Consider the following 21,783-nt stretch of genomic DNA (forward strand, 5'->3'; position numbering starts at 1 on the left):
TATACGATTCTGCCAATGTATGGCAAACTGTTTGACGACAGTGTGGAGCCGGCATAAAAGGAATATCGAAAACTTACTTACTCAAATATAGTTTCTATCAACTCAACTAAAATTAAATATATTTTGAAGATTGAAGCTTAGATAATCTATTATTTTGAAAATAGAAAGCGTCCAACATCACACAGGGCTGTCTATTCCCGGTAGCAGGTGCCCGAAGCGTACTCCAATGAAATTATTCGCCATTCGCCATCGAACGATAAGCCGATTTCGCCTAACCTCGTTCAATCAGCGTGTACCGGTGAGCCAGCCCTGCACTCGTAGATTTGTGGTCGTCCAGATACGTCGCATTTTAAAATTATGTCCGTTATATTGCTGCTATCGCTGTTTGCTATTTTCTGATTCGATTGAGTTTGCTCAATGCGTCATGGTTATTTAATTTATTTTTTATTTTTGAGAGATTAGGCTACCCTTATTGCTAGACAAAATGTCATGTAACTGTCACATAGCTTTGCTAAATCTTTGCTATATTATATATATTTTATATATACATTTTAATAGTTTAACTATCTAATTATTTTCTTCTACGTACCTATAACGCAGTTAAAATATGTAAAATCTAAGCTCGACTAGTAAAAGTAATTTTTAAAAGCAAATAACTTTTGCCATTGTTTTCCAATTTTTCCCGCTTTAATTTATTAAGTTTCACGGGAAAAATTGGATTTATTTAATTTGAGAATCGCTTTCAAATTTAATTTCATAGATTAGTATACAAAATTAGAAAGTTGATAAAGTATGAGTTCAGTTGAATGCAGTCTAGATTTTATTCTAGATTTCTAGCTCTATAAGGATTACCGTTCAGATTGGAAGTAAAGAAAGAAAAAACAACCCGATCCGATGATATCAATATGAATTTTAAGCCGGCTTTAATCCTAGTTCTATTTCAGAATGTGCCGACATCTGACTATTGCATATTCATTCAGCCTTTGTACTTAATTTATTTCGTCAGCTCACGTCATTATTGGTAATTTTGGTTTTAATTTTCATATTTCGCAGCAGGTAAACTCCTCATGACTACTGAAAAAAATATCTGAAAAAAATATATTGGTATTTGTTTCTCAAAAACAAATGAATTAGAACAAAAAATAAAATAAAACGTGACAAATTGAGAGCCTTCTTTCTTATTAGGTTAAAACACTTTTAAATCCAGAAGCTTATGACTGCTTCTATTACTACCAAGAACATTATTTCTTTACAATTTTACCAGAGATTTTTAATACGAATCTACGAAGACATTGTACGTTCTCAAAGCAACACTATTGTAAATTCTATTTTTCAGCTTGAAAAATGTTACGTAAGGTGTCTGCTAGTTCCTGGCGAACGCCTTTGCAGCTTCAGCCTTTCTTGTTTATTTTTGTTTCCCAGGTGCAGGTTTTGAGCGCGGATATGAATATGTTTATATCTTAAGCCCTTCATTACTTCGTCTTAGGTGCTGGCTTGTATTTTGTTGAGGCAAAATTATTTTACTAAAACAACAAACCCGTTTGATGGGTAACTATATTTAGTAAATGTGATTAACGACCTGTGTTGACATAAAGTTCCCTTTGGAGCTCGAAACTACAACGATCTCTCTCTTTCTTATTTGCGTCAGAGACTAGGTACATTCCGTTTTTCTTGCTTTTCTTCTCCACTTATCAAGCTCCTCGGAATCCTTAGTTATCAGACCATTGCCATGCACATCAAAATGAGCACTTTTTGACTCAAAACCACAAAATCCTTGACCTTCTAGGTACATATTAACGGACAGAAAGTTGCAGCAAACCAGAATGGATCAAAATCAATGAAGAAAATTGGACAATTCAGCAAGAAATATTTTCTTGTTACTTATTTATGAAAGTATCTGTCTAGCTAGGTAGAAATACTGGATAAATATTTTTTTCACAGTTGAAAACAAAAGAATCGCCAAGATTAAGGTTTGCTTATTAAGTTTACAAAACAGGTTTCATTAATCTTAGTTTCATAACTTGAGGCCTCTTTATTTCTTTCAGCATAAAATGCCATAAAATGCTGACGTTATAGAAGGAATCTAAGGAAGGAATCTTGAAGACCAATCAAATTAAATTAATTTAAACACGAATCTTTGTATTTATTTGTATTTAACCTTTACTACTTACTTACCATATTGCACACCACACGCATGAAACCATAATCTGGTCGTCAGTTGAACTGGTTCAAAGTTACATAACTATACGAGTATATCTATGTATCTATTTTATCTTTAATCTGAACAAAATAGGTGACATAGGTACATAAATCTAATAAATGAAATATAGGATAACCCTTGAATAATGCGAAAAGTTTGAAATTGTACTATATGCATGAATAAAAGAATGGCATAATATTAACTACATGTCTAACATGGCCAGGAAAATCGATCACTACATCTATTTACGTATTTGTGATGTTAGAACAATGTTTGACATTTATGAATAGACTATTCTGTATTAGCTTTATTTTGTCTTGGATTCAGTATGAAATGGCTTTAATTAAGATATCATGGGAAATAAACCTCTCAACTCAGTGAAATATTAGACAGGAGCTCGACTGGATTGGATATTTTTTTTTGTGAAATGTTCAACTTTAATTTGAATGAAAACATAGGTTCATAAATTTTATTATATTGTTACACAGTTAGTGTTACACAATTGATTACTTTTAAAATTAGAACGGGTACTGAGATAAGATGTTCGTCATTATCTACTAGGTACCTAGGTACTTATTTTTCATGACGTGAGTGAGATGTAAATAAGACAAATGAATTTCTTTTATTTATTTAATTATAGAAACCCTCTTACTCAAGCAATATATCATACAGAAACGTATCAAAAGATATAAGTACTTAGAAATTATTACAGTTATCTACAATACTTTCATAAAAAGTAATTAGTAAGGTATTCCTATCTATATACAACATTCTTTATTTATATAAATACGTTATTTACAAAGCTTTTACTGGTTACATTGTAAATTATTATGTACTTTTATTATAGCTACGTCAGTGAACATTACCTCACCGGCTCGGAGCACGCAATGGCGCGGCGAGCTCAGAAAACTTTATAAGAAATATAAACTTTAGAGTTTTCGTGTTTCCACAAAGGCTATAAATCCCGACATTCTGCTTTCTCCGAACAACTCAACCACTCGCGCGATATAGTTTATCACGGGTACTATAATAACACACTTACGTTACACAGTTCAGTTCACTGGGAAAATTTTGATATATTTTCACTGTACAGTTAACATTTCATAACTACAGAGCTCACGAGATAGAGTTAAAACTCTATCGATTAACCAACGTAAGGGAAAGGCGCGAATGGCGCGGGGAAGTACCCCGGGAAGCCGGCACTGGGAGCCACCGGCACCGAAGACGTTACGTACGAAGTCAGAATAGTGGGCACAACTTTAGTTGTAAACAATGTCGTGTACACCGTCTTGGCGCCGAAAGTCAGTTTTAGAACTTGACTGTCCGTGGCAGTAACTTCTGTGTTCAAAACAACAGGCGTCGAAGTTACTGAGAACTGCTGCTGAGGGAATAGAGGGTTAATCGGCTGCAACGGAAGCGCTGGAAGGCTACTTGTGCCCACTTCATATTCCGTTTTGGTAACAGTAGCCACCGGCCTTGATATAGTGCTTTGAATTGTGTTCTTTCCATCGAAAACAGGTATTACATGTGATTCATAAACTGTCTCGTATTTCAAGATAGGTTTGGAAGTCGTCACCACATTGGGAATTTGTGCAGCTGCTGCCGGATTAAGAAGTCTTAATAGAGCTAGTTGTTGTGCTTGCTCTGGAGTCAATGCAGGCGTGGCCGGACTAGGAGGTTCAGTTACTTGGTTCGATTTATTCTGACCATGTGCTTTCTTTAGTCTCAGGTGGTTATCAGGTAATCTATATTTGTCCACTTCTGTAAGGTCAAACTCTGATCCAACATTAGCAAGATCCAAATCAGATGGAAATACGCGCCTCGGCACTCCCTCTTCGTCTTCGTTACTGTCACCAAAATCAAGTTCTAAATGTAACTCAGAACCGGCTTCATCAAGACGGCTATTGAATTCTTTTAATGTTTTGCTTGGAATAAATTGATAAAAGTCCATAGGAGGCAATGTTTTGGTAGCAGTTACAAATCTTGTGACTTGATACGTTTGTATAAAAGTAAGGCTACTTGTTATGTTGACATCTCGTACGACAGGTAAAATATGCGTTTTCAGCATATTTTGTGTAGTACTAAATGTTTCTGTGACTGTTTCCAGAGGTGGGGTTTCCATGTCAGATGACAAAGTAATAGGTGGTAATGTTGCAATACTTGAATCAAGTAAATTATGGTCTTTTCCGTAAGGCGATGCAGTAGCCAATATGTTTTCCGTCAAAGGTTCGTTTAGAGAGCTTTGTGAATTAACTACTAAAGTAGGTTCGATGCGTTTTTCAATTGTAGAAGTAACTGTAATAATGCGGGTATTCTTGACACGTCCAACCTGTAAACAAAATACGTTGATTTGCTAATTAGTATGAAATAAGTTATTTTACCTAAAAATAAATTAAATTAAATAAAACACTAGAAAATATTGTACCATGGTAGCTCAATTAAGTAATATTGTAATTAAATAAACGAACCTGGAATGTGTAAGGAGATTTGATTGTAGCAATTTCGTAATAAACATCTTTGAAATCAGCAGGAGTTGATATTTCTACTTTAAGTGTTTCGACCGGTGGTGGCTTCTCTATCGAGTTGTCTTCTGTATCATTTTCAAGAAGAGTACCAAGGCCACTTTGTGATCCTGACAACTCGAGGTCGTTGTCTGATCGAGCTTGAGGAGAAAGTTCATTAGATTGTGGGTCGTCAAGTATTGGATTAGGATTTGGTGTAGTTTGGTCATCGTCGCCAGCCATCTTGCGTATCGTCACTTTTGGTTTGGGGCTGGTTTTGTACTGCCATCGACCTGAGCCAGGAGAACGATTTAATTTGAATTTATAAACACTTGTCGAAACAGAAGGAGTAACTTGTTCGACTGGTGTAGCTTGAACGCGAGGTTTAAAACCACGTCTTGATTGGTTATCATTACTTGATGGGGTTACGGTGGTTTTGTGTCCAGAATTCCTGTTATTCTTTCTTCTGTTGGAAAACGAGGATGCTGATGGTTCACTGAAAACAGAGACGGTTGCCAGTTGAGGAGTGTTTGATCGTCGGCCATAACGAGTACTGAAAATAAGAACAGGAAAAATAGGATTACCGTCGACAAAACGTGACATTTCAAACGTTATTTATTTTAAAACAATATGCCATGCAGTAAGCTGCATGTTGGTTTTAGAAAATGGTTGATGAGTTAAAACATGCATTCATGCTGCGCAAATGAATCACGTTAATTGTCGGCAATAATAATAACTACGATATGAAACATTTTTAGACTAAAATAAAACTTTTGTTGTTAGTCCTGTTAAGTATTGTAGTTATAGACATCATTGATAAATATTTACCTTTGAGTGCGTTGAGATTGTGAAGAATTCCGGTTTTTATATTTTTTACTTTGAGCAGGGGGAGAGCTGTCGTGATTATCAATATCTTGGCTGCTTTGTTGTTTATGGCGATTTTTGAAAGAACTTCCGCTGCTCGAATGTCTGCGTGTTGTTTTGCTATTAGTTTCTTCATCATTAATTGACGGTGTAGGTTCCAGATTATATCTGTTCTTATTAAATCCTCCCGGTGCTGCTGTTTTTAAGATTCTATTTGTTGGACTTGGAGAAATTTTAGCTCTATGACCACTGGCTGGTAGTATTTTAGAATTACTGTTCAAAACTTGTGCGTATTTTCCAGATATATATGTTCCTATAACACTGGTTTCATGTACTGTTGTTAATCCATCTTTGACTATGGTACCTCCTAGAGTTGTTACAAGACCAATAGGATGTTCATCGTCTTCAGGAGGTGGAGTTGGTTGATGTGGTCTATGTTTGTGTCCTTGCTTTGGTTTTGGCCCATGAGTTTTTGATGGTCTAATATTTATAACTTTGTAGGTTTCTTCAACAAATTCTGAAGGTTGTCGTGATAAGAAATCATATTCGGGCTCTCCAATATTATTATTGGTGATAAGAATGGCAGGCTCTTCATCAGCTTGGCTAGATTTGATTTCTACTACACTATTTAGCTTGGAGCTAATGATCGTCGGTGGAGGTTCTTGCTTAACTTCAACTTTGCTGCTTACAATATTGGTAACACTTTTTATTTCTGGTTTTGGTTTTTTAGCTTGTGAGTTTTGCTTGTTTGATTTTTGCATTGATTTTGAAGGACTACTTTCAACAATTTTGGATGGTCCAGCGACAACTTCTACTTTTGTAATAACTTGTTTTTGTTCACTGATGACAGATTTTGGCGCATTTGGGAGTTTCTCCTCGTTTTTAGGTGGGGAAGACATAACTGTAACAGCGCTGGATATGACGGCAGGAGTTGCTGGTTTATTTGTCTTGTCTTTATCTGATATTTTGCTTGGTTTGATGGCTTCTGGTTTAGCAGTAGTAACTGATGGAGGAGGCGGTTTTGTTTCTATGATATTTTCTTGTACAGACTTTTCAGTCTGAGGTGGTTCTGAAAAAGAAATACAAATCATTTTAGTATTTCAATTTGGATCTACAATCTACTTTTAATTTGGACAATCACTTAATCTTTATAAGTTTGTATATCGATTGTAAAACCGATAGTTAAAAATCCAGATTTATATACGATTTATTCCAAGTTTCTGACTTTAAACTCTTATCGGTCCGATGATTTATTGAAGCACGGAGAAAGAAATAGCTTGGAAAAAATATTATTCGAGAGGAGATAATCATTCTAATAATATTATATTTCATTGAAGAAAAAATTCTGATTAGGACCTGGTGGAGGAGCGGACTGAGGCGAGAAGACCATGACGGTGTTCCCTATGGTGGTGGTGAAGTCGAGGAAACCATACACGGTCTGCGTGAGGAAGTTGCCGGCTGGCGCTGCAGGGGCACTGGGTTTGGCGGGAACTCCATCGTAGACCGGTCCATCGGCGGTTGTTATACTACCTGTAATGTGAATGATTAATCAACAAGAAGTACATATATTTTTGTGAAACAACTCCTTATATTTTCTTTTCACTTTCGCTTTTCTTACGTGGAATAAAACATTCGTCATGGAAATTTCTTGGTAATGTAAATTGAGTGTTATATAATCTAAAATAATATATTTATTTAGGTTCAAATTTAAGTGATTTATGTTAAAATATGGACGAATTTAGATGGTCATATTTAAAAATTTAATGGAGGATGCACTACATTCAAGCACTCATAATAAAAATGCTTTATATTTTGCGCTACGGAGGAGCTCGAAATAAAATTTCACAAATATACGAATATTGTAAACCTATAAGCATTGATATTTACGATAAATCAAGAAGCACTTAAGCATAACATATCCTACGCACCATCATTCAAGTGCGGAAATGATAGGCGAGAAGAAACATGCCAAGGATTTCATGTAGCGCATATATTTTTATGTCAAGTTCAGTTACGAGAGTTTTATGTAAAAAGCTCCGGGCAAAATGTACAGATAAAGAAGAAAGTCAGTAACGACGTTACTTCGGTACCATTGGGCCCTAAATGACGTGTGATAGTGGCTTCATATGGGACAGAAGTGTTTGGAAACATGTCATCGACGAGATACGGCTACTGTTCAGCTAATGGCTTGTGATGTTGTATCAACATGATACAGATAACGTAATATATATAATAATATAAATACACTCAATGTTTCGGATAAAAGACGCGTGTCTCGTAAGATTGATCAAGTGGAAGATCGTGAAGTTGAGTGCGTTTTTGGGGGTTCCCGTGTCCTAACCAATCATATTTGTGTTTGACTGATCTTAAAAAGATCTCAGAATAGATCTTAAAAATATATAACTAAGCATGTTTTCGCCTTTGATTTATTAAAAACACACAAAATATGCCTGTAACCCAAAAGTATAAAAATATCTGTTTACAGATCGCGTGAACGGCGCTACGGCGGGTTGCGTCGCATTTGTCATAAAATCACAACATTTATTATGTTCTTCCGACTTGCACTGCGTTGCTCTGACAAACGACGCTCGCGGAAATTGATTAAACTTTGACACGTGCAGATTTATCGAACTGAGTGGAAATCCCCGCAATTTTACAGCTGATACATTTGTAGTAGTTGGACTTTTATTAGCAAATGTTGGCACAAGATAGAATGCACTTGTTAATTAAATTCAGCTTTATGTAAGTACAATAATTTAATTAAACGACTTATTTATCAATCCATTTCTAACTGTGATACGGAGTGATATGTGACCTATGTGTTATTTCCATAGATATCACGAATAAAAAATGTGTTGCTTAAGAAATGCTTTGTTGTCATTTATGTTTCTTGAACTTGACTTATAAACAGGGTTTCCATATTCATCCTACATTTAATCATGTTAAGATGTGTAAGATAAAATGAAATTTATAGTCCATTCGCGTATTCAAAAGTAGGTAACAAATTCAGGCGAGTCGTGTCGCTATATCCCCGTTAGTGCCAGCCCATTTGCGCACAAGTGGGCCGAAATAGTCCACCTTAGATATGGATCGGGAGCTCAGCCCTCGAGCTGCGTGTTTTCAATTACTCTTACCCGACTTTTCTATATTTTTCCATTGAAACTTTTATTGCCACGGCCGCCCTTTGGATAAAGTTTTATAATCTAGTGTTTTATGGCTACGGGCTGTGGATAACTCAAGCAGATAATTTGCTGCGGAAGGGTTACTTTTTTGGCAAGATTTGTTTTAACTTCTTCTATTTTTCTTCACGTCCCGCGCGTTGTTGATTTTTCACGGGAACCATGGAATAATGGATTTTTAAAATTTGCCGAAAAATGTATGATTCAAAATGTATCAGGTACATCACATGTTACTTACAAAGATGGGCAGAGACCGCCAGAACAAGGAGAAGCCTGGCATCCATCGCTGGTGAGAGACGCGTAGAGGAGTTTACAGCTTGCAGAACTGAGGACTCATGCTGGACAGTCTGTCTTCACGAGACTACATGAAACAATGAAACAAAATACGATGTGATAAGCTTAGTACAACATTTTTTAATATTATCCTTTTAAGCCTTCGTCGGTCGTATTTTTTATAGCTTTTATATTTTAAGTGACTGAAAATCGATGTTAAAATATAAGCAGAAATAAATCAATTTCTTCAAAAGTCTCACAATATACCTAGAAGCGAACCATCGAGAACATTCGGTGTATTCCTGTTTAAGACATGTGTTTACTAATTGTAAAGCATTGGGGTATTGTAGTGTGACCACGAGTATGTGAAATTATCGTCGATACACTGGTATATTGGTAAAATAGTGTAACTATGAATCTGCAGGGATAATAATTTTCTGAAACTAATTGGATTTCAGGAAATGATGAATACATTATGGAATAGAAAATCTAGTTTGATTGCGATGTTCGGAATAACTATTCAAACGAGCAGAAAACACATGAATAAACTAAAGGTTGTGAGAAACCAACACAATTTACGAGTAATGAATAGGAAAACTCGGTAAATTCGGGAATGTATCGGTAAAATAACATAATTATGTTAATCTCTACACAAATGAATATACAATCAGGTGGTACGCTCCAGCGAGGGGCAAAATAATCACTCGATATGCAAAATGGCACTGGCGTGGTCGCGCCTCTCATTTCGGCGGTCGACCATTTCACTGCACAAAACCAATACTGCTTTCAACATAAACATGTTTGCAGAATCGCCCGTTACCTCTATAAAATATTACTGCTCCGTTAATAGTTGGTATTATTTTAATTGAATGGCAGAGCCATGCGGGCCCAGATATGAAGTTAATTAAATAGCTACAATACGATTTCGCTCGGTCTATTGCAGTCTATTCACGACTCATCATTGTAATTTTGTTATTTGCTGTTTTGTGATTGAGTATATGTAGTAATCTTCTAAAGATAAGTATCGACATTATTGAAGTCAATTTTCCTATCGATATGAAGTTATATTGGAAATTTGAATCGAAACCTTGGTTTTCTTAACTAAGATTTCTATTCTCTTGAGAAATGTAGGTATATCAATACTTCATATTTCAGCCGCCATAGCATAGTTTGCAATCGATAATGCACATTTTGCTTCATACCTTGAAGCTTCATATTGAAAAATAAGTGTTTTTTTCCATAGACTGCTGCGTCTGTCTCGCGATTAACTCAAAAATTACTGCACAGATTTTTATGCCGTTTTCACCAATAGTGATTCCTGAGTAAGGTTTAGGTATATAATTTATTATGTTTTACCCAAGTAAAGTCGGGACGGGCCGCTAGTACTATATAAAAGACGAATAGAATTAAGGATTCGTTAACGCGCTTGTCTGCAACGCTTACATTTGCGCCAATGCAGCCTCCAATCGGAACTCAGGGCATTCGGCTTTGAATGCGCTATGCAAGTGGACTGTAGGCACAATGGATGCCAATCTAGCCGGGAATTTGCTTGGATGCCATCACGGCGCGCTTACATGCAGCGGCATTAGTGGCGTCACATCGGACCTATTATTGAATTACGTCAGCGAGCAATTTCGGACATAACCTGTCAAGGGGCTCTGATACTATTTAGGATGCACCAATTATATAGGAATTCGAAATTTAGTTGTAACAAGATTCATATGATACTAGATGTACTTAGTACATGAAAACTTCAGGAGAAAGCAAATATTCTAGATGCATTCTTTTGCATTCCTTGAAACCCAAATAAACCTAGATCGTAAGCGAAAGGCACAAAAGGCGCCATCACGGTTGAAAGCGGCCCTTTGTAGCACAGGACAGGGCAACGCTGAATGTAGTGTTTGCTCGCGAGATGGCGGTGATGTTTGTGGATAGTTCCAGGAACCATTCAGCCGAGGGAAGACGCTGACGGTCAGCAAAAAAAAACTAACCGAAAAATAAATGAAATAAAACGAACACGCTGAGAAAAATCAAACTTTCTCTTCAATGGTGCAAAAGTAAAATTCTTTCCAAGATAAAAATTCTAAACACATTAGCTAACTATCGAAGTTTTGGGTTATGGAGTTTTTGATAGAGAAATCCATTTATATCTACAGTTGTCTTGAAGGTTATATTGTATATTATTGTTCGTAAAAAGTCACTAATCATAAAAATTTACTGTGTAGGTGTGGGATTTTTGGTGTTTTCAATATTTTATTATCAACTGACTTTGTGTAGGCTTTTCAACCTACGATAATAATTTAGCACTGCCGTAGACAGATGCAATTTAAGTGCTAATGTTAGTATTGATTTTCATTGGTGTCAATGACGGCTGACATGAGATGCTCAATAACTTGGCGTTTTTAGCTGTCAAATTTATCAACCTGAGGCGTCAACCAAATTAGTCCTCAAACCTAAAAAGGTGGTGGTACTTTAAAGACTGATCTAGATTCAGACAACACTATTCAATCGCCACTATAACATAATTTAAGTTAGGATCATAAAGTTACTTCTCGATATAGACTTCCAATGGGCCAGCAAACCAGAGCCAAACATAGACACAGGATCCTAAATAAAGTGTGACTACTAAAACATTATTTTGATTAATCCTATTAAAAACAAAAACATGTGTTCTTTTCTAGCTGTCTCTACAGTGTCTGCCCATACTCTTTTTATAGCCTGACCAAATACCTACATACCAACAACCATCCCTCTATTCAAATATATTTTAATGACGCGTGGTAGCGCATGCTTCGCTTTAACCATCCTCTGCCTCGACTCGTATAATTATCCGTTGAGTATTCCCGTTGCATTTAATATCGAATTGCGCGAATTCCATTATTTCCATCAATTTGAACACTTCACAGAATTACCATATAGTTACTTATTATATATTTATACTTCCATTTGATAAATTCACTGACGACCGACCTTCTCAATTATAAATGCGAAAGTATGTCAGTCCATCTCGCTTTCACGGCTGATAACGCTAGATCGATTTTGATGACATTTGGAATAAGTAAATAGGCATAGGCTATCGCGGACGAAGCTGCGGGTAGCAGTTAGTTCTATATATATTATATACATTTATAGTATGAGTTTTATAAAACTTCTAATTATGAGAATTTTTTGTAACTTTTGTAATAAATAAAATACCTGTTTTGGTATCTGTAGGTATATTATATGTGTTTTGTAATTGTTATGTATGAAGGTACCTTTCTATATTTTTCAAATTAATCGCTGTATTTTTAAGTACGTCGGTATGTAATATTAAAAAAACATTAACGTTTAAATTCAATTAGGATTAATAGATATAATGTTCAATTTTGTGATTACCAGTAGGTAAGTACCTAAACTATTTATTATTTTAATGGTTTTCTGAAAAATAATGTTATGTAACAAAAACATTTCGGTTCATATACGTTGATTCATGTATCCTCGTAATAAAATACCGAAAATAAATTTATATAACGAGGACCTCGTCCATATCCCAGTCACTGTAAGTATGTGTTATTATAGGAAAACGTTGCCAAAGGCATTTTTGGGGATTCTCACAGCATTATAGTACGTAAAGCAGGATTTCCAATAATGTTTTACGATTTTCTATTCAATACTGAGAGCATAAGCCTCTTTTGAGATTTCAAGGAGCCTTTATAAAGGTTCTAATCTGCGATTTGAGGCGGAGGGATGGGGCGCGATGATACATCAAGAAACTGCGACGCTTATGTCAGATCGTTCAAGCATATTTATATTACAGCTTAAATAAAATGCATACCTAGTTCTATAAAACTACTTAACTTAAATTTCAAACTAGGTATCGGGTTTTTGTTTATTAACTTTTGTTTATTAATAAAAGATTCTTAAGTTTGGTCAAAGAGTTTTCAGTAGACTGAATTTCTACAAACTTACGTATCTACATTGTAAAGTGCTCTCCTATATTGTAAACAAGCTTTTGCCCGTGGCTTAGCCTGCGTAATTTTTCCACGGGAAAAGTTATTTTTCCGGGATGAAATGAATCCTGTATCCTGTATCTAATGAATCCTGTGTCATTTTCCATACTTCAAACTACATGTATGCAAAATTTCAAGAACATACAAACAAATATACTTATTTCGCATTTATAATATTAGTTAGGAAGTTAGGATTAGAATACACTGTGTGTACAATAATACTAGAGTTAAGTATGGCTACCTCTATCATGGTAGCAACGATGACAAGATTCAGATTTGATTTATCGGATGGAAATTGCAATCAGGGTAACACGCATGGCGGCTGTTTATTTCTTGTCAGCTTGTTAGAATAGGCATAAGAATGTGATCAATGACAAAGGTAGGCACGGCGCCAACACCATTTGCTACCCTCATCTATACAAAGTGTGTATTGAATTGAAAGTTACGCAAATATCGGAACAAATAACTCCGGAGCAAAACATATTCGGGTGTAAATCCTTCGATTTCTATACGTAAATATTTGGCGATCCGTGTTCGTAAACTCCAGACGAATGTTCTGGTATAATTTATGTTGGCAAGCGTGCCTATTGTCGGACAAACAACGGTTCGTGGCCAAATTTATATTCCAAGTTTTGGCGAGCTTGGGGTAGCCGCAGAAATGCCCTTTCGGTCGGGACCGATAAAGAACTTACTGAGCAAAACTGATACAAATGAGTGGAAAGCCGGAGGTTTCTTTGTTTGGTCGAAGTTTTGTTTACGAACGGCTGGAGGGATGTGTAGCAGGATCTGATTCAATATAGTGAGAGGATACGGGCATTCGTAGTCTGCGCGGAATATTATGTTAAGTAAACAAACTTCCGAAGTCGGCCACTCGTGAGTTGTTTGCTGAGCGTCGCTTATGGACTCTATTTTATCAAATATTATGTACTTCTTTAGCTATATTATGTGTAATAGACGTGAGGCTATTTAATTTAATATTTACTACATGTATACCTAGAGACGACTATGGACGAATATAAAAAGTATTTATCTTCAATGTTATGTACATTCATGAAGAGTTCAATGAGAAAAATTGATAATAAATAAACGTGCAAAAAGCACCGATTGATTGAATCGCACGCCCGCCGTGGATTTGCATTTAAACGAGTCGTAATTTCGTAAACAAAATGAAAACCAGATTTTGGACTGTTGCTGTTTAAAATTCTCGGAGTCGCCCGAGTGGTGAATCCAACGGCGTCTGAATCCAAATTGGCTGACAAATAATATGTCCGGGACATTATTGAACGCACGACTCACGTTCATCATGCAAGTAATTTCAGCGTCGGCACAAATTTATTGGAGAATTAAACTGTATTACCATTTTATTCACATCAGGGCCCCCGAGCCGTAACATTTAACGATTCAATTTTCTTTCGGCGGAAAAATATGAAAATTTCTAACGGAGTTATGCGAATTTGAATCTCGCGCACCTGTGGGTAAGCAGACATTCTACTTTTTGAGTCCGCCATCAGCGACTTTTTTAACAACATCACTCAGTCTCACTCAGTGATTTTTGAACCTGTTGGAAGAGTGAAGATAAATCCAAAAACCAATGATCTGTATAGTATTTTTAATTGAACTATTTGTACTTATTAGTAATGGTATGTGTAAGATTTTGTGCCTATGATAACCAGATTACCAAAAACAAACTGAATATGTCAAGCCATTAGTATGTCATTGTTATGTATTATTATGTCATACCGGTAGGCAGAGACTAGGGATTTCTACTTGTTACATTTTTGCCAGATCCAGACGCTATACACATTACTCTCTTCATACACGCTCCCTAGATATGGGAGCTTCTAATATGGAGATATTAGGACCCATTAAAGGAGTATATGAAGGAGGTCAAAAATTTGGTCGAAACTTTCGAATAAGAAATGTGGATAAACTGTCTATCGTAAATATCTTTGATCTACGACTGCTAGTATCGAATTCCCCTTGCAGTTCAAGTGTGCCGAGGTCTCGAATCAGGTGCATTCGGATCACGTCAAAGTAGTAAAATAATAAAAGTTTATCCTCCACGTCAACGTTTTGAATAAAATGCAAAACGTGTCTGGGATGCAGCTGGGGTGGATCGGTCGGTTTCGTGCGGTTTAAACCAATATAAACCGGTATACCTTATCCTGTTTGAAAGCTAGTCAATGGCGAATGTGATCCGGATGAAGGACCCTGTATGTTTTATCTACTATCCGAAGATTTGGAATAAGGGTGATATTAAGTACCTAATTTATATGGTAGACATATTTGTATGAATATCGTTTCTTCGCTTACAGATATTTTGGAATATCAAAATATCTCTTATCTTCAGTTCTCATGATGTAGAAGATCGATAGTGGACTCCCCAAAATATACTAGTATAGCATCTAAGTTCTTTCAGTCTTCAATCTATTTATTCTTTCAATCCTTACTTAACGTTAGTTTCCAAGAAAAGAGTACCTACTTTGAGTAATTACTTTCTTACAGCAATTCGGCGTTGTCGCCACATATCTGTTCTAGACAACAACAAACACAAAATATACAAAAGGACAGAACCGAACTCACATTCTTGTGTTTTCCAATCGGAAAAACAGAAAAGTACATTATAAATACTGAATCCTAGTGACGTACCTTTTTGATCTTAATATCATGGAGTACTTTTAAACTATGTTTTACGTAAATTATGCGCACGATATACGTTTAGACGCATACCTAATTTATATCTCAATTTCGTGCGATTTTCGCCATCCTATGTTATCACATCGATGGCACATAAGTACAACATGTCCGTCTTGACTCCACGTGTAAAATCTAGTAATCTAGCTGTTGAGATTGACCGTTAAACAGTGAAACAAATAGCGACTTAATACAATGTTTCATCTTTTCAGCTGGATGGATAACAGGGCGATGTTTCCGTTCTTTCTATATTTAGTGTCTATTCTCACATAAATGCCTGCTCCCGTATATTTTTCCCATTGTTAGTCCTCCACTACTGGATGACAATGGATGGCGTCGTTTGTAAGATAGCGAACGTTGTGAAGACATTACGCCTCGCCAAGGGGATTACATTAATGAAGACGAAGGTATTTGTGTTATGACTCATCAAATTAAATTGTACTAGCAAGTCACTGTCTTCGTATCAAGAAGATCTGAAAAACTATAATACTATATAGTAAAGGGAATACCTTTGTATCATTATCATCTAAATATATATAAATGTATTAGGACAAATCACATAGATTGAGGTAGCCCCAAAGTAAGTTCGAGACTTGTGTTATGGGATACTAACTCAACGATACTATATGTTATAACAAATATATATATAGATAAACATCCCAGACCCGGGCCAATTAGAAAAAGATCATTTTCCATCATGACCCGACCGGGGATCGAACCCTGGACCTCTCGGTTCAGAGGCAACCAACCACTGCGCCACCGAGGTCGTCAATCATCATTATCATCATACCTGCCAACTAGCTGCAGGATAAAATTTTAATATTTCATTAATACTAACAAGACAGGTAGGTATTAGTTATCATAGCCGCGGGTAATATGTAACTTAGCCACACTAAAAGAAAATTATTTCAACCATATTATCATTATTTATGACATGTAACCAGGAAATGTTACGTGCTTTCTCGGGGGCGTGAGGCTAATCGTATCTTTCACCCAGGCTGGTTAGCATGCGTTGCCGGTGGTGCTAGGTTAGGGCGTTGGGTATAAAGGGGTTCCGCGGGTTTTATTTTTGTTGCCGCAGGTCGCACAGCATTTCGCCCTAAAATAACAGATCACAACACAGTACTGACTAACAGACACAACACAGTACTAACTAAGTACAGACTAACCGTAGGCGACGACCTAGATGTTGTGAATAAACTACATGATGTTGTCACAGACAAGGGGGCGCCGCAGAAATTTCGCCCAGGATACTGATAGACAGCCGGCAGTGATAACATGCATATTTTGTAAACGGTGTATCGGATTGGCTAAGTTCGTAAGCCCGCGGGGACTTCCTCGACACGAACAGAAATAGTGGCATTTCAGTTTGTCGATGATTTCGTAAGCGATCACCATCTTTGGTGAGTCATGAGAGGGCGTGCCTACATAGTAGTGCCAACCAACAATAGTACAACTAAACTGAACTATGGCTTGATTCACAATTCACTTGTTTAATTTTTAGTTAGAGATGCAACATTATTAGGGGCAGGCAATAATACTTTTAGTTGAAATTCATTATATATTTGTTGAAGAAAATAGGAGATTTTTGCTCTTTATCTTGGAATGGTTCCCCAAAAAGGATATGGGAATAAAGCTTATATTTATGGTGATTGAATACATAGATCGCATAGCAACTTGGGGTAGATTCGGACCATATTTCCTGATGCCTTTTTAATAAATTCTACTAAGGATACCCACAAAAAAGATAAATCCTATTAAAGCAGGGACTATGTGGACATTTTTATTTTTCGGGATTATAGTCCAATTTCTGTAGGCCCAGGAAGATTTATACTTACTATATAGAATTTTGAGAGTTTTGGGACGAAAAGTCGAACTAGACAGGAATCCTGTTTTGGTTTTCGATAAATATATTGTTTTATTTATTTGTTCAAGTTTTAATTACCAAATTTATTTTTTGGGATTATTTTTGCCTACTTATTTGATCTCATATCCATCCTTACTATTATAGATCAACTTCAAACACTCCTTTTGTTTCAAAGTTATATGATTAGATATAAATACTATGCTTTTCCGTAACCCCTCCACACACAACAACCTTTAACCGTTCACAATAGAAGGAACTGTCGGTATGTGCGACGCCTCATGAAAGGTCAGGTGGGGTCAAATTAGTCAAAGGAATATTATGCTCATATTTATGAAGGTTGGCTATTTACTGCTGGGTCAAACAGCCAACACTTTCAGGATATTGCCCATCGGAGCCGGGCGATGGAAACAGAATTTGCATTCGGCCGTGAAAATTGATATTATTTTTCTTGGTCCATTGGCGGGGATATTACGGCTTTTGAGGTTATGTATGGTGATTACATTTACATGGATTTATATTTTAGTTCGTTGCGAAATTGCAAGTCACTCTAGCCACTATTAGTCATTGCAATAGTTAATAAAATGTTTTAACGACAGTGAATTAAATTGTATTAGCGTTGTTTTGGGCATGAATTTAATTTATAATTACAATTTATATGAAGATAAATCACAGTCATAAGTCCTGTATTAACTAATACTGGTACCTAATACATCAACAAGAAGTTTTGCAATTCGAAATGGAAATTAGAGGCTGTTTACTGATTCTCTAAAATGTTATCTGAAACAATATCTCTTTAATGAAACAATTTTACATTTAATTATTTTGGTTTGGAATAATTGTTTCTAACCGCACTCTCGTAGGATTGTATTGTTTGTTCCTTGTTTCCTTGGCTTAGTAAATTTTCATTTGACCACAGATTCCAAAACCTACACATTCACCCAAATTACTGAGGCATAAAGATGCATGATAACTTTAGCAGCGGTCGACATAATTATTACACAGGGAAAAATTGTACTCGTAGTTAATTATCAAATTTAAAAGATTATTTTCAATGAAGATCTGATGAAATTAGGCAAATTATCAAAAAAAAATTACATTTTTTTTGTCATAAATGTGACATTGCACGAGAAATGCTACCCAAGGGAAGTCGCTTGACGTTTTACTTGCTTATTATAATTATATAATATATTGTCATCCACCTTATCTCATGCGACGTGACAATAAGGATAAAAAAAGAATATGTTTATCAATCTTTTTTTAATAATGATGTAAATTCGTCCTCCTAATTTTTAATATATGTATAAGACCTATATTTGTTAATTGTCGTCCTTGGAGAAAAGGCTGCTGTGAAATTTGTTGCGCCGCTTCTTCTTCACCTGCGCTTTGGAAGCCGGCAGTAGACTTAGTTTAAGTAATTTTTTTTGACGTCAATAAGTGATGTATATCATCCTAAATTGAATAAAGAATTTTGAATTTGAATGTGAAAAAGATCATATTCAGATTCAAGAGATTTTCAAGAAGATCAAGTACGTAGTTTGCAAATATGAAACAAATAGTATTATTGGGCAGCAAATATTTCACTATACGAAAGCCTGTTTATCAGTCCGTGGTATTGTGATGGCGGCGGATCGATGTTCCCGCACAAAGAGAATATTGTTTGTCACAAAATTTATTATGGCAGCGGACAGGCCCGCTCGCTGGCGGCACACGGCCAATCTGTTAGGTCTAGGGCTCCGGGGCTGCATGTAAGGGCCTAACGTGACAGCTGACATATTTATGCTTTTGTGCAACTTTTACCTAAAAAATAAAGATTCTGCTTAATCATTAAAGCAATGAAACTATGCTTTAATTTTACGATAGATTTTTTAGCATATAGCGGAAAGAAAATAAAAACTATGTATGTCATTAAAGCTGTTGGTCCCGGTTCTATATACAATCGTTAAAATCCGCCAATCCGGTGTGGGCCCGCGACCTGTCGTGGACAAGGCACATGAACCTTGTCCATTCATAAGGAAAGTCTATGCACTAGTCGTGCGGACGTTTTAAATGCCTTAAGATGTCATTAATTGGATGAAGATGTCATTAAGGAAATTTACCCAGATGCACCGGGGAAAAAGATTCATCATTATCACTGCACGGTATAAAATAAAACTGTTTTTCGCTATTTGTCCCTATGTATGCTTAAATCTTAGAAAACTATGCAATGGAATTTGATGAAGTTTTTTTGTAATAGTTAGTGTGATTCCTGAGAAAGGTTTTGATATATAATTTATTATGGATTCCCGAGCGAAGCTGGGACCGGCCGCTATAATATGATACAGTTTCAACTTATATAAATCTATTGTGGTTTACATTAAGGAAATACCTATTAAATTCTACAAATTGTGTTATTTCGATTCCGTTAAAGATCAAGGATACAAACTTGATCGATAATGAACCTTTCAATTACCGTCATTCTCTATGGAATTTGTCTTTGTTATAATGTAAGTACAATCTTCATGTTATTACAAAGTTATGAATGTTAGTTTGGTTTAAAACAATACAAACAATGAATAAGAGAATGGAATATACTGAAATAAATGTTTGCCTTGACGAAGTGGCGTCCCTGAGCCTTATAAAATTAATTTGGATTTGGGCACGTTGCCAGCTCATATAGAGAATTTTGGCCAGCTCCATTGAATTCTAGGAAGATCAAGGAATTTTGTGATTTACCCTTGTTTGCACAAGCGCTAGAAAAGACAGTTAAAAAGACAAATATTGACAAACAAGTAAAATATTGACATTAGACGTTCCTAGCGCCGAAATGCGAAAAAATAGTTATGTGTTTAATTTCAAAACTCTTTTTGAATGCTTTTCAACGCGCGTCGAAAAAGTAATCTGATATTGATGGTGATAGCACTAATACACATGATACCAGTATTAGTGTTAAATCAAATAAAAAATCCTGACATATTATAAAACGAAGTCGCGTCACTCCGATCGCGGATTTTTGTACGATATTCACTAATAGATAGTATGATTCCTGAGAAGGGTTAGGTGTATTATTTATTATGGTATTACCTGTGCAAAGCTAGTGCTTATATGAATCAGAAATATCAGTATTTTTTAATAATTTAAATTTACTAGATAAAATAAATATTTTACGAGCATTGTTATGAATGCATAATCCAGGATAAAAGAAAATATCATTTTTTCAGCACAATGTCACGTTCGAAAAACACTCGAACATGGATTTATGCTACACAATTTGTGGGTATTACAAGTGACTTATAACGTGTTGCGTATCACGTTTCATGTTACAAATTGCATTTTTCGTATTCCTACCGCACTGACTGTATTTGTGGATTAGTTTTAAATTGAAAATACCTAAAACCGTATTCAAATTTTTAGGTTATAATGACAGAAATCCTATGTTTTTTTTGTTATACGTCAGGTATAGAAACTGAATCCTTATAGAACCAATTTATTGTCCGTCTCTCCTTTCTCAAAAAGACGTATAAATCAATAACTAGATTCTACGCTCTCTTTTCCGTTGATGACGTTGACTTTTTTCGCGAAAAAAGTCAACGTCATCAACGGATCTTGTATATCTGTTACTAATATTAATAAGTATAAGAAAAGACACGGTAAGAAAATATATTGTTGAAATAAAAGTTGACTGTGGTTGAAACTGGAGTATATGGGCAAGTATTTTCAGCGGAATGTTCTTACGTTACGATGTTATTACTGGGGTTAGGATGTCCTTTCAACATATTCATTTTGTTTAGTAGAAACTACGGAGTGTTGGTAACCCTCTCAAGGAAATTAAACTTAGTGCCTTTAGTTAAATGAGGTGGAAGTGTCTTTGCAACCATTGGACTGAAAGCATTTCCTGAAAAATTGAACTATAATAAGTCCTGAGTCCTGAAAACTTGTTTTAAATTATCTTAAATGTGCAAGAGTAGATATTATATAGAACAGGTACCATACTTGATATACTAGTCTGTACCAAACACAGAATCCAGTGCCAAAGAGTCAATATAGCATAGTAAAAGTAATTAATTAGAAGTCCCGAATCTCGGCGACGAAGAAGGTTGGTATTCTTCTCCACATTAACATTCTGGTGAATTATTCATGCGCATTTAATTGAATAACATTTAAATTCATTAGTCTGCTTTTATCTGTACTTAGAGGATGGCGGAGTTTTCTGCGTTCGTTTTTCAAGTAACCTTTAACG

The 21,783-nt window shown here is 35.7% G+C and overlaps 1 protein-coding gene across 7 annotated transcripts in view; it reads right to left on the minus strand.

The window, feature by feature from the left end:
* Positions 1-2,816: 2,816 nt before the first annotated feature.
* Positions 2,817-21,783, minus strand: part of LOC128669238 (uncharacterized protein) — a 122,394-nt gene continuing 103,427 nt past the window's right edge. For 6 of the 7 annotated variants that reach the window (XM_053743924.1, XM_053743921.1, XM_053743923.1 and 3 more), the window contains 5 exons: positions 8,983-9,105; positions 6,922-7,095; positions 5,530-6,634; positions 4,669-5,254; positions 2,817-4,529 (listed from right to left, as the gene is read on the minus strand). In XM_053743924.1, the coding sequence (XP_053599899.1) occupies positions 3,345-4,529; positions 4,669-5,254; positions 5,530-6,634; positions 6,922-7,095; positions 8,983-9,028 (3,096 nt within the window). In that variant the 5' untranslated portion in view covers positions 9,029-9,105 and the 3' untranslated portion in view covers positions 2,817-3,344. The remainder of the gene's footprint in view (positions 4,530-4,668; positions 5,255-5,529; positions 6,635-6,921; positions 7,096-8,982; positions 9,106-21,783) is intronic. The other variant, XM_064435920.1, reaches the window with a different exon arrangement.

The sequence above is a fragment of the Plodia interpunctella genome, chromosome 4 (genome assembly GCF_027563975.2).
Source record: "Plodia interpunctella isolate USDA-ARS_2022_Savannah chromosome 4, ilPloInte3.2, whole genome shotgun sequence".
Lineage (NCBI taxonomy): Eukaryota > Metazoa > Arthropoda > Insecta > Lepidoptera > Pyralidae > Plodia > Plodia interpunctella.